General features: G+C 44.9%; 2 protein-coding genes across 7 annotated transcripts in view; one reads left to right on the plus strand and one right to left on the minus strand.

Moving 5' to 3' along the window:
- Positions 1-3,977, plus strand: part of NCOA1 (nuclear receptor coactivator 1) — a 393,895-nt gene extending 389,918 nt beyond the window's left edge. For 3 of the 6 annotated variants that reach the window (XM_042463653.1, XM_042463631.1, XM_042463642.1), the window contains one exon: positions 2,373-3,977. In XM_042463653.1, coding sequence (XP_042319587.1) covers positions 2,373-2,546 — 174 coding nt within the window. In that variant the 3' untranslated portion in view covers positions 2,547-3,977. Of the gene's footprint in view, positions 1-2,208; positions 2,271-2,372 lie in introns of all 6 variants that reach the window. The other 3 variants (XM_042463672.1, XM_042463682.1, XM_042463663.1) reach the window with 3 other exon arrangements.
- A 5,835-nt stretch (positions 3,978-9,812) lies between these two features.
- Positions 9,813-12,785, minus strand: PTRHD1 (peptidyl-tRNA hydrolase domain containing 1). The gene is given in 3 exon segments (XM_042463735.1): positions 9,813-10,183; positions 12,412-12,531; positions 12,533-12,785. Coding segments are annotated over 3 exon segments (393 nt in total). The 5' UTR covers positions 12,635-12,785; the 3' UTR covers positions 9,813-10,012.
- Positions 12,786-12,832: the final 47 nt, after the last annotated feature.

Raw genomic sequence — 12,832 nt, forward strand, 5'->3', positions numbered from 1 at the left:
TAATAATAATAATAATAATAATAATAATAATAATAATAATAATAATAATAATTTATTTGTATCCTGCTTTCCCTCCAAACCTGGGATTCAGAGCAGCTTATTACTTAAAAGATCAGTACAATTAAAAACATACAAAAATGATGCATTAAAATAGAATTAAATTATTACAATATTAAAATAGATTCCTCTTTAAAAGAATAAAATACAGTTAATCTGTACTGCCGTTGATCATTTGTTTGGTAAATAGGAGTTAAATCATAAGATCAAGCCTTACACAATGCATACTCTAAGGCAGTGCTTCTTAACCTTTTTGTTACCAGGAACCCTCTTTTAAATATCATTTACTGTCATGGGCCCCCAACTCAGTACCAATAATAACAATAATATCCGCTGGCTTCTTCATCAGGCAAACAGGAAAAAGAAACTGAAGATGTTAGTGCTAGGCCTGCATTTTCTGTTTCTGTTCTTAGTTCAAATGGTAGGGAGGGCTATCTGCAGGCTGGCACCTCCACCTTTTTGGCCATGTGGTCACTGGTAGATTTTCAATGTTGAGGAAATTTAATGCCCATTTGCAATTCAAAGAAGATGTTTCCTTGGAATCTGGCATGTCTCCTCATTTTGACTTTGTACCAAAAGTCCCACTTCAGCTTTTAACCTTTCCTTGCCGTGAGACCAGAATTGTGAGCCACATGGACTGATCCGTCAAGGGACATATTCACTTTGGAACAGAAGGGGGTCATAAATATAGTTGGGGGTGCACTGCTATTATATGTGTTTAAGACCCAAGATCCTGCAGGAAATTCCCATCCCTCCTGGGATGACAAAAAAGTGTATTGGCAGTTCTTGGGGTGAACTTTAGAGGGAAAGACAGAATTGCAAGCACTGGGAATTTGGGGATCTTGTTTCTTAGCATTCGAAGACAGCTTTCCCAATGCCCTCTAGATTTTGGTTGTAGGACCATGGGAGCTGTAGTCCAACTCATCTGAAAGACACCAGGTTGGGAAAGTCAATCCTAGGACAAATGTTGAATGCTGTGAAATGTTGGTATAAATGTAAGGAAAGTGATAACAGGAGCTGATAGCAGGTACTGAGAGACTTTGAAAGGCAAGGACTAAGGGAAACAGAAGTGAAAAGAAAAGGCTGCTATCCAGGGGACAGGAGCTGAGGGCAGGGGTGGAGGGTATTTAGAAATCCCTCTTACTTTCAGGTTGCAGAAATAATACAGGTTGGCACCACTTTTAACTGTCATAGCTCAGTGCTATGGGATTCTGAGCATTGTAGTTTTGTAGAACGTTTAGCCTTCTCTATCAGAGAAGCGACACAACAAGCTACAATTCCAAGTATTCCATAGCATTGAGCCATGGCAGCCCAGACACTTGTTCTGCTTGAAGCTTTGCTCTGGGCAGCTCCCTTTCCAAATTATAGTGGTGTCAACTTGGATTATTTCTGCAATGTGGATGCAGCCTGAGACTTCATTATTGCAGAACCCTTTCTGCTCTAAGGTGGTGATGGAAAGATGCAACTCTGCCCTTGAAGCAGGCTTTAAATGGAACCCCTCATTCTTCATCGGTGAAAATCTGTGAAGGGAGCTGCCCAGAGCAAAGCTTTAAGCAGAACAGTTCAAGAGTCTGCTTTCTGTCTTCCTTCTTCTTGTGTGTAACCTCTTTGGCCCAAGAAAAGGAGGAAGACCAAGCTTGCTCCTTCCCCAAAATTATTTCTAAAATTAGGTCTCTTACACTCTGCAACATTACAGCACTTTGATACCACATTCGCTCCTATGGCTCTATCCCCATAGAATCCTAGGATTTATAGTTTTGTGAGTTATTTAGACCAGTGTAGCCCAGACACCAAGGCTAGATCTTGCAGAATTTTGCCAGGAAAATTAGAAAAATGATGTAGACAATGGGCAAAAATACAGTGCCATCCCTGGCACAGTGGGGGGAAAATAGTGCCAGTCCTTTACATCAGATAGTTTAGGATGCCCTTATTTCGAATTCTCTGCCAGATCTCTAGTACTTCACCTGCAAATCCCACTTTCCCAGAGTGAAGACATGGTAGTTAAAGTACTATTGCTGAAGTGTTGCTGTTACTGTGTAATGCCAGAGACATATTTCAGAGTTGTGCCTGACGTTAGTTCGAGAGAAAGATGTGAACTTTCTTTTTTCACGAGCTCTGACCCGAATGAGTGCAGCGGTTTTCTTTTTGTAGGACAAGAAGACAGAAGAGTTCTTCTTCTCTGTGGTGACTACAGGCTAGAGGAATTCTCTCTAGTGAGTTTCCACTTCCACCGTAGTACCTGCTCCGCCAGCCCACCGTGGGGTCCCCCCTTCCCGTGCCTGGCTAAAAGGATCTCTCCTCTCTTTGTCTGCCAGCAGGTCCAGCAGGTCCAAGTGTTTGCTGACGTCCAGTGTACAGTCAACCTGGTCGGCAGAGACCCTTACCTGAACCAGCCCGGCGGCCCGGTGGGAGCACAGAAGACCACCGGGGGCTCCCAGACGCCACAGGCCCAGCAGAAAAGCCTCCTTCAGCAGCTACTGACTGAATGAATAGCCCGCTTTTCAAAGGAATGTGAAATTTAAATAATTAAGACGTACAGAGATATATATAAATATATAAATATATATTATATATTTTTCTGAGATTTTTGATATCTCAAAAACTTGCAGCCATTCTTCAGCTCTTGTAGTGTTTGGAGCAACAAAAATATTTTTTCCTTTTTTTTTAAGGTGTTGGATGTCAGCAAAAAAAGTGACAAAGACGGAACAGTTGAGCCAAAATTTACAGATGATCCTTATTTTTGTAATCAGTTGCTGGCTTCTTATCCCTGACGGAGGTTACTTGTGGGGCAGGGAGGTGGCGGTGGTTTTGGGATCCAGGGAAGGCGTCTTGCTGGGTGCATGGGGAGAGGAAGAGGATTTGAGTTCTCAGTTTCAGCTGGATCTGTCACTGATTTGCGCCTTCAGCAAAGCAGGGAGCCAGTGAAGAATCATGTCCATCTCTTCTCTGGAAAGGGATGTTTTTAGCTATTCTTAAAGACATGCCCCTCGCCAGTTGCCTGCCCTGTCCCCAATCCGTTTGTGCAATCAGCTTTTTCTAGCAATCGTGAATTTGTCAGTTTTAAAGAAAAAGGATGATGATGATGATGATGATGATGATGATGACAATGACAGAGTATTTTGACCCACCATTCCCCCCTCCTATGTTTTATTACTGGTATATAGACAGCCTCCTTAAGTGTGAAAAAGAGGCCTCTGTGTATATGACAAACTGGGTGGGTGGGACCTCTCATACAAAAACTAATATAATAATTTTTTGAAAATAAAATACATGAGTACAGTTTGGGGGATAATTGCAATATTTTTAGGGGGAGGGAGGGAGGAGGGGGAAGCAACAGCCGCTCTGAGAGCAACGCACCAAGTGCTGTCCCGACTAGGACGCTCCCATTCATTTCTATGGGGTTTGTGACCAGGGGGTTGGCCCAGAGCCCCACAAATCCTGTCGAAACGAAAGGGAGAAAGTGCAGCGGGAGCCGCTCACAGCAAAGTTGCGTCCTTCGGCCACTATTGTAGATATTAAAAGAAAATCTGATTAAAATTAAGCAGTCAGTTCTCTGCTTTGATTCTGTTTAACAGCCAAAGTAGCTTAAAACTATTTAAAAATAAGATTGATTATGACTATAATTTTTTTTAAAAGGCAGTTCTTTATGGAACGGGAGACAAGCTGATTCTTTGCCCCCCGCTCAGGCCTTTCAGTGTAAATAGCTAAAAACTTCTTGTATAATTTGGTTTCCTTCTCTCTTTTTAGTTAAGGGGGGGGGGTTTCGCTCTTAAATAGCATTGCTTTTTGGGGGGGGTGGGGAGGGTTTCTTTCTTTCCTCTTTCTCTTTCTGAAATTTTGTTGGATGTGTGAAAAACAAAACTGTGTAGCTTTTTGTTAATTGAATTTGCAAGAGTTTAAAAAAAACAAAGAGACAAAAAGTTTGTGGCTAATGTTGCATTATTCCTTAGAAGTGATGGCGGGAAGCTAAGTTTGTCTGGGTTGGAAGAGAAGGGGCAGCAGGGGCTCTATGGGGGGGAGCCAATGGGACTCAAAGGGGGCTCCTTTACACAGAGACTGAGTGGCAATATGTCGACTCAAGGCGCCTCTGTGTTGCTTTTCTGTCTCCAATGTATTTCCTTGATCTTACACACACTGGCCAAAAGCGTAGAGTTCACAGACATAGCCATGTTAGTCTTGAATATCAGGATCTAAAAGGGATCTTGTAGCGCATTTGAGACTAAGAGGAAAAAGTTGTACCACAAGCTTTCATGGTCTTGATCTACTTCCTCAGACGCGTGGAGTGAACTGGTGCTCAGGAAGGACTTTTATCAGACTGTATGAATAGACCATGGAGGAAATGCATAAATTCATCCTAGACAATGAAGAAATTGAAATAGTTAAAAGAGTTCCCATTCCAAGAATCAAACATTGATCAGAATGTTGACTGCAGACAAGAGATAAGGCTAGGAATGGGAAGGGCAGCAATGAAAGAACTAGAGAAAATCCTAAAGAGTAAAGAAACACAGCTGAGCACCAAAGTAAGAATTGTCCAAGCCATAGTGTTCCCCATCACCATGTACAGACGTGAGAGCTGGACAGGAGGGGGCTGGGGGAAGCAGATAAGAAAAAATGTTATCAACTCATTTGTGATGTGGTGGTGGTGAAGAGTACTGAGGAAACCCAAAAAGACAAACAAATGGGTCCTAGAACAGATCAAACCAGAGCTCTCCCTGGAAGCCAAGATGACAAAACTGAGTCTGTCATACTTGGGCCACATCATGGGAAGGCATGACTCACTTGAAAAGACACTAATGCTTGGAAATGTAGACGGCAGTAGAAAGAGATGAAGACCACACACCAGATGGCTAGACTAGGTTAAGGCAGTCACAGAAACGAATCTTCCAGGACCTAAGCAGAGCAATAGAGGATAGGGGGACTTGGAGATGTCTCATCCACAGAGCTGTCATGAGTCAAAGTCAACTCAAGGGCAGTTAACAATGAATAGCCATAGAAACACAACACTTGTGGTGATGAAGTGACAAGTTCAATTGTAATGATGGTTGTTGAGGGACAAAGGCAGGAGGAAAGATGTTGGCTAAGGCCAGGGTGGGTGGATGACCATATGAATGGTAGAAAGAGTTGTGGAATATGGTGTGATGGTGGCTGGAAACCAGAAAGGAGATAGGGTAAACTGGCCAAGAGCATTTTCATGAGATGGGTGTTAACCAGTGTTATAATGGGTATGTGCCAGGAAGCTATTGTCACAGTTTAACCCACTATTAGTGGAGTGGAATTTTGCACTTCTATGGCTGTTCATAGAGTCTGATTTATAAAGGTCCTTCCTGGGCACTAGTTCACTCCACACATCTGAGGAAGTAGACCAAGTCTACAATAGCTTATGCTACAACTTCTTTCACAGAGTTAGTCTCAAAGGTACCATAGTCCAAGAGCATACGTCACGATTGTGGAGTGTTGTAGTTGCACTATGCCACCCTCTTCAGCTGAAAAGTAACACTGCGCAACCAATTTCCTATCTGCAGTGCCTGCTTATGGTCCCAGTATGCAGTATGCAATGGCTGTTTCCTTTTATCATAGTGCATTGAAAGCAGAGATGAGTATTGACACACCATCCAGGAATGCATAATGGCATGTGAAATAGATGTGGAACTCCATTTACACAACAGCAAACTGAATGTATCTGTTGTGACAATTGCAGCTGCATACGTAAGCAAACATACACACATGTAGGATACCAACGGGATTCCTGTTATAGATCTTTTCTTTTTTGTTTAGTGAGGTCTGGATGAAAGATGACACTCAATGTGCTCTTCCAATATGCTCTGGTCACAGGGGTAGTAAAGTACCTGTTTCCTACTTTCACAATCCTGCCCTACTCACAACCCCAGGGCTTGATCCCGCAGAACCCCCTGCAAACTGCACAGAATCTGGTTTTGAGGTGAAGCAGAGGGAACAAAATTATACCAAGTCATCACACTGGACATGACATGTGGATTAATAAGCCCAGAAGCACTGGGTGCTGAGTATGAAGCCACTGGAGCTACTAACCAGAGCCAGTTGGGAAAAGAAAGTTTGGCTCTGAATGTTGCCTTCATCAGAAATAGCAAGGGATTGCAAACAGAGAAATCCTAAATTTGGTGGCTGATCACAGGTCAAATATAAACAATAAGTGGCATCTCCTTGTTTCCCTCATTAGTCTAGCAGAGAACGAATGATACACTCTGGGTGATTGGAGTGCTGCTGTTGTTGTTTTTAAACAATGAGCTACTGCACACATTTGTCGAACACCGAACACAACACAATCTAAAACGATGCTTAAGAGGAATTGTGCACATTTAAATTATTCCAGAAAATACCAGTTAGTTCTTCTTTGGCGTTGGGGAGGTTTCCTGCTTCAGAATACAAGCATCTGGTTCCTCCCGCTTTGAGAATCTAGATAAGAAGCGCACCTTCCCAAAGTTTCCTAGCTCCCTCCTGGTGGCCAAAAAAAGCCATCCCTACCTGCTCTCTTCCATGGAACATACTGGACTTAAGCCCATTGAATTGCTTTCTTGAGTATGTCCACACACTTCTTTCTACTCTCCACGTTTGGGGAACCTCCTAAGGCCACTCTCCCCTACCCTATCCTTCAGCTGAAATGCCCCTTTTACTGGTAATAAGAGCTTTAAATGAAAACATGCTGGCACAATATTTGCTCCTTTTGTTTTGGGCTTTAGTCACCACTGAAATGCAGTTTTGGAAACACCCCTGAAACTGCACAAAAGAACAAACAAAAGGGAATTTCCCCATCCTTACTGCAAACACTAATACAGTACAAGGGTTCATTCCTGAGGTTGGCATTGAATTTTAGCACCTAAAGTGTGCTCTGTGGACCTCTGTGGAAAACCAAACCCAAATAGGGCTATTGTCTACAAGCCATAATTGTGAACCCTTGGATATGTTTGGAAGGTTGCAAGGGTAGCAAGGTGAACAAGAAAGTCCTTTGATATCTTCCATGGGATCAGACTGAAGGCCTAGCACACCAGCATCCTTGTTCTCCAGTGGCCAAATGGATGTCATTCGGAAACCCACAAACATCACAACCTCTTCTTGATGTCGCTTCCCAGCAACTTAGAGATAGTGTCATGATCAAGTCTACCAGCCGTGAATAGCACCCTCATCCCCAGAATTTGTCTAAGCTTTTTAAAGTCATCCAAGATGGTGGCCTGTGGTTGCAAATTCCATAAAGGCACCACTCAGATGGCTACGTTTCATAGAATGACCTCAGAGCCTATTGTTATTATTAGTATTAAAAATTTCTTGTTTTTATAAACCTTGATCATATAACCACCCCATCAGTCGAATGTTTTTAAACTAAAGCAGCCCAAACATTGTCAACTCTCAAAGTTGCTTCCACCATTTGACCATTATGTTTGCCCTGTTTTTGTAACTTTGCCAGCTCTACAATATTCATTTTGAATCCAGGTAACCAGAAGTGGACTGTAAGGACTCCGGGAGATCAGAATCCAGATGTCTGCTCAGCTGTGGAAACCCACTAGATGGCCTTAGGCATGTCACACTCTCTCAGCCTCAAAAGAAGATAATGACCCCTTCCCTGCTATAATCTAGCCAACCCCTAAGTCAGAGTTGACTAGAAAGCACGTACCTCTGAAAGCCACTATGGTAAAGTGGTTTGGGTGTTGGACCAGGACTCTGGGAGACCAGGGTTTGAATCTCTGCTCAGCTTGGAAATTCAGTGGATGACCCTGACCAAGTCACATTCTCTTGCACCCTCAGAGGAAGGCAAACCCTCTGACAAATCAGCTAGGTTTGCCTTAAGATTGCCATAAGTTGGAAACAACAGCCATACGTCAGAAATGAATACAACTGCAGCTCAGCAATATCCATTTTGAGGTTGGGTGGCAAGAAGTGTGTGTAGTATTCCTAGTTGTGTGAAATGTGTATATAAGCACAATGTGTTTTATTTAAGGTACATTTTTAAGGTTTCCAAACCCAGAATTTGCTCCCCTCCTCAATTAGCCATACATTGGATTGAAACTCTCATCTAACTACAGTGGTACCCCGGGATACGAAATCACTGCCTTACGAAATTTCCGGGTTACGAAAAAAATCCATTAGAAAAAACTGTTTCGGGTTACGTTTTTTTTTTCGGGTTACGAAAAAATTTTTTGGTGCTTTTCGGCGCTTTTTCACACGGAATCGCGGCTTCCAGCGCTAGCGCCTATGGCAATTTCGGCTTGCGAAAGATTTTGGGTTACGAAGGGCTCCGCGGAACGGATTACTTTCGTAACCCGGGGTACCACTGTATACACTTTACATGTTAATTGCTGTTTCTTTGCTCAGTGATTCTGTTGAAGAAAACGGGGCCACCTCACCCTTCACCCCCAAACACCAGGGAATTATATAAACTGAAAAGCAGGAGTCACACTAAAGGATTGTTGAAGGTTTCCCCTTCTTACAGGCTCTTTAGTGATAACGGCTTGTTCCTATTATCTGCTTTGTCCTCTCTGAGCCATAAGAAGACCCAGCCTCATCTCCCGTCATCACTACATTCACACGGCCTCTACATTTTATTTTTGATGAGTGGTGACTTTGCCAAAAAGCTTTCTGAAGCACAGCAGGGCTTTCCTAACTTCTGAAGAACAAATTTCTATCCCGCCCTCCTTCCCAAGACTTTAGCAAATAAATTCTCCATCCTGGTATCCCTGCCTCTGTGGCTAGTGCAAGAATCCTTCTAGCGGGCAAAATGTTGTTCACATAAATATATATTTCTTGAGCCTCTTCTGCAACTCAGTGCAAAATACGCACAACCTACCAGCCACCCCCTTTCCACATCTTTGCCATTTTTTAATACAGTCGCCCCTCCGTTCTTGCGGACTTGACATCTATGGTCTTGAATATTCACGGAGGGGTGACCCATTAATTTCGATGAGGTGCACACACTCACACGCACACACCCCATTCAAGCCTATGGTGCTTGAATAATGGCAAGTCTACGTTTTCATGGCGGGGGATCTGGATCCCCTGCAAAAATGGAAGGCTGACTATATTAGTTTTCTACAGGAGGGGGCAAGAAACATAGAACCAGTGTGGTTTGAGCCACTGATTATGACCCTGAAGAGCAGGGTTCAAATCCTGGCTCAGCCACAGAAACCTCCTAGATGATCAAGTCACACTCTCTCAGCCTCAGGATGGCAATGGCAACCCCCTCTGAAGAAACATGCCAAGAAAACCCCATGATATACCTTAGGGTCACCATAAATTGGAAATGACTTGAAAGCATACAACAACAATATGGGCCTTCCAAATGTTGGAAAATGCAATTCCCATCAGTCTTAGCTAGGGTCACAGATGGAATTATGCGACTTGTAATAAAGACCACAGTAGGTATTTAGGTTAGTAAATATCCTAAAGGCACTAGATTCTGTCTGACTGGAAGGTAAGCAGGGTCAGGCCTGGTTAGTAATCAGGATGAGGTTGCTGCTATATTTCACAGGAAGGAACCGGCAAAACCACCTCTGAGTAATCCTTGCCTAGGAAAACCCTGTGAAATCCATGGGGTCACCATAAGCTGACAGGTGGCTTGAACACACACAAAACACAAGAACATATGGAGGGGCATTCAAATCTCAGCAATATCCACCCACCATAACCCAGGAGGAGTTTTAATAAGCATAAAACTGCATCCCATTTTTAAACCCTCAAGGTGCCCCCCCCAAATTTCTTACACCAAGAAAAAGCCTGCTGTCACAATGTAAGAGGCACAAACCCACCAGTTTAATCATCATCTGTGCAGAATGAGCAGCAGCTTTTTGGCTGAAGTTGCCTAGTTGCCAGCAGCCTGCAGTGAGAAGAAGATTCTTCACCTGCTTCTTGTATCTTCTGCTATAAGCCAGATGTCTATGACCCAGTTGCAAGCTGTATTTTCTTCCTGGCCAAGTAGAGAGGAAAATGATCACTTCAGGAGTTTGAACTTCTTCAGAAGGTGGTGCACGGTCTCCTTTGGGTAAGGACGGAGGGCAACGCACGTCGCAATGTTTTCCGGCTGCTCTACCCATACTTTGTGATCGATCCCATTTTGCTGCAGTGACTCTGTTAATGCGCTCAAGGCATACTCATCTGGGGCCTAGAAAGACAGAAGATGAGAGTCAGAGTCTCACACAACACAACGCAAATCGAGCAGGAATGTCTTCCACAATGTTACAGCAGAAGGCGAGGCAGACTACATACGTCCCTCATTCTGTGGATTGGATTATTCACAGATTGTATTAATATATTCTCTCAGGAATATCTAGAGGGTCCTCCAGCGCATCTCTATGGTCAACGTTAACCAAAGGTCACACTGAAGGACCTAGAGATTCCTACAGTGAACACTCCGCTAGGCGTTTGTAGCTCCTCCAGCACAAATCTATGGTTGATGTCTGGCAGATGTTGCTCTGGAGGACCTAGAGATTCCATAGTGTTTTTGTTATTAGCGTTTTTCCACATTCACGGGCGTCCTGTGCTCCTAACCCCAGCGAATGTGGAGAGATGAGCGCATTCTGGTTAAACCACAATAGCCAGGCATCTGGCTAATTTCACCACCAAAAATATTTCATGAAGGGAGATGTATTCTGGTCAAGAGTCCTACAGTTGGCCCTTCTTATACACGGGGTTTTTTTTATACATGGGGGGATCTTGGAACCAAACCCCAGTGTAGAACAAGGGTCCACTGTATATGACGTTGCCATTTTAAGCACATTTACAATGGAGCAAGCTCCATTAAACAACATAGGCCACCCTTCTGAGCTGCATCCACGCTGGGAATTGTAGTTTTGTTGAGTTAGGGATTCTCTGATAGAGATTTCCTGCATGGCAGAATGGGGTTGGACTGGATGGCCCTTGGAGTCTCTTCCAAGTCTATCATTCTATGGTTCTGTCAGAGAGTGCTGGTGCCACAGCAAACCACAAATCCCAGGATTCTACAGCACTGGGCCATGGCAGTTAAAAGCGTTGCCAAACTGGGTTATTTCTGCAGTGCAGAGGCAGCCCTGAATAAACCTGTCAGAGGTTGCATAGTAAGCTGTGGACACACGACAAGGAGAGCACGATGCGACTTGGCGACCCAAGGCCGAACATGGCTGCTGCTTCCGGGATGACAAAGGCTGGACGCTGTTTTGACTGCCATGTTGCAACGCTACGGAATTCGGGGAATTGTAGTTTGTTCTGGCGCCACACCAGAGCTCTGGCAGGAAAAGGTTAAATACCTGACAGAACTACAGATCCCAGTGTTCTATACCAGTGAGCGATGGCAGCTGAAGACCTAACTGGATTATGTCTGTAAATCCCTTTGCAAAGGACGGAAGGAAGGAATATTTAATCAGATATTTAAACAGGGCTATCATATCCCCTCTTAACCTTCTTTACTCCAGGATAAGCACACCCAGCAGCTCCTAAGTCTCTCCTCATAGGGCTCCATGGTTTCCAGACCCTTCACCATTTTAGTCACTCTCCTTTGGACACGCTCCAGTTTCCCAATGTTCTTTTTGAATTGTGGTGCCCAGAACTGGACACAATATTCCAGGTGGGACCTGACCAGAGCAGAGTAGAGTGGGACTATTCCTTCCCTTGATCTAGACTCTCTATTTCTATTGATGCAGCCTAGAATCGCATTGGCCTTTTTAGCTGCTGCATCGCACTCTTGACTCATGTTCAACTTGTGCTCTACTTGGACTCCCAGATCCCTTCCACGCGAATAAGTCTCTTGTTCAGCCAGGTGTCCCCCATAATCCTATCTCTGTGTATTTCATTTTCTGCCCTAAGTGCAGTACCTTGCATTTCTCCCTGTTGAAGTCCGTTTTGTTAGCTGTGGCCCAGCAGAGCTCTCTGGCAAAGGCGGCTAAGCATCACTGAAAGCGCAAACCCCGGGATCCCGTTGCTCTGAGCCGCGGCAGTTAAAGTGGTGTCAGAGTGCATTAATTCTGGGATTCGTAGTTTGCGGTGGCTCCAGAGCTCTCCGGGAGAAGGCTGAATGTCCCACAGCTACAAAAGTCCCAGGACTCCGCAGTGTTGAGCCCTGGCAGCGAAAGCGGTGCCAAACTGCGCTAATTCTCTGGTGCAGATCAGTCCGACCCTATGGACTGGTAGTTTGTTGTGGCGCCTGGGCTCTCCCACAGAGAAGGCTAAGCATCCCACGATGCTACAAATCCCAGGACTCCAAACAACAACAACAACAACAACAACAGCAATAATAATAAACAGTAATTTCTTCAGGCGAGGTCCAGGATGTTTAAAACACAAGATTAATTTAAAACACACACAAATCCCCTTAAAATGCCATTCTGGAGCCTGGGCTGAGTCTGGAGGGTCGCTCACCTCCAGCACCACGGTCCTCATGCGGCCTCCCTGGGCCAGGTACTCCTCCGTCTGCGGCTGCCGGCGGTGCTCGTGGACGGCGGCCAGGGCGGCGTGGACGGCTTGGGCCACTAGGGCCCCCCAGGGGCCAGAGGAAAGGCTCCCGCCTCAGGTCTCCCCTCAGAACCACGTACTGCACCAGGGACGCCATCTTGCCGCCAACGGGGGACACGGAGGCCGCCATGTTGCTTCCTCACAGGGGGCCGCCATCTTGTACGGACATATGCTGCATTGCGAGAACGGGACAAGCGGAGGCCGCCATGTTTCCTCACCACTGCCGCCGGCGGCCATCTTGTTGTACGGAAAGGACTGAAAAGGCCCCTCCTCTTCTTCTCCGAGGTCAAAACAAAATCCGAGGCGCGGCGGAGGCGGAGTCTTGGCC

Source organism: Sceloporus undulatus, chromosome 1, assembly GCF_019175285.1.
Source record: "Sceloporus undulatus isolate JIND9_A2432 ecotype Alabama chromosome 1, SceUnd_v1.1, whole genome shotgun sequence".
NCBI lineage: Eukaryota > Metazoa > Chordata > Lepidosauria > Squamata > Phrynosomatidae > Sceloporus > Sceloporus undulatus.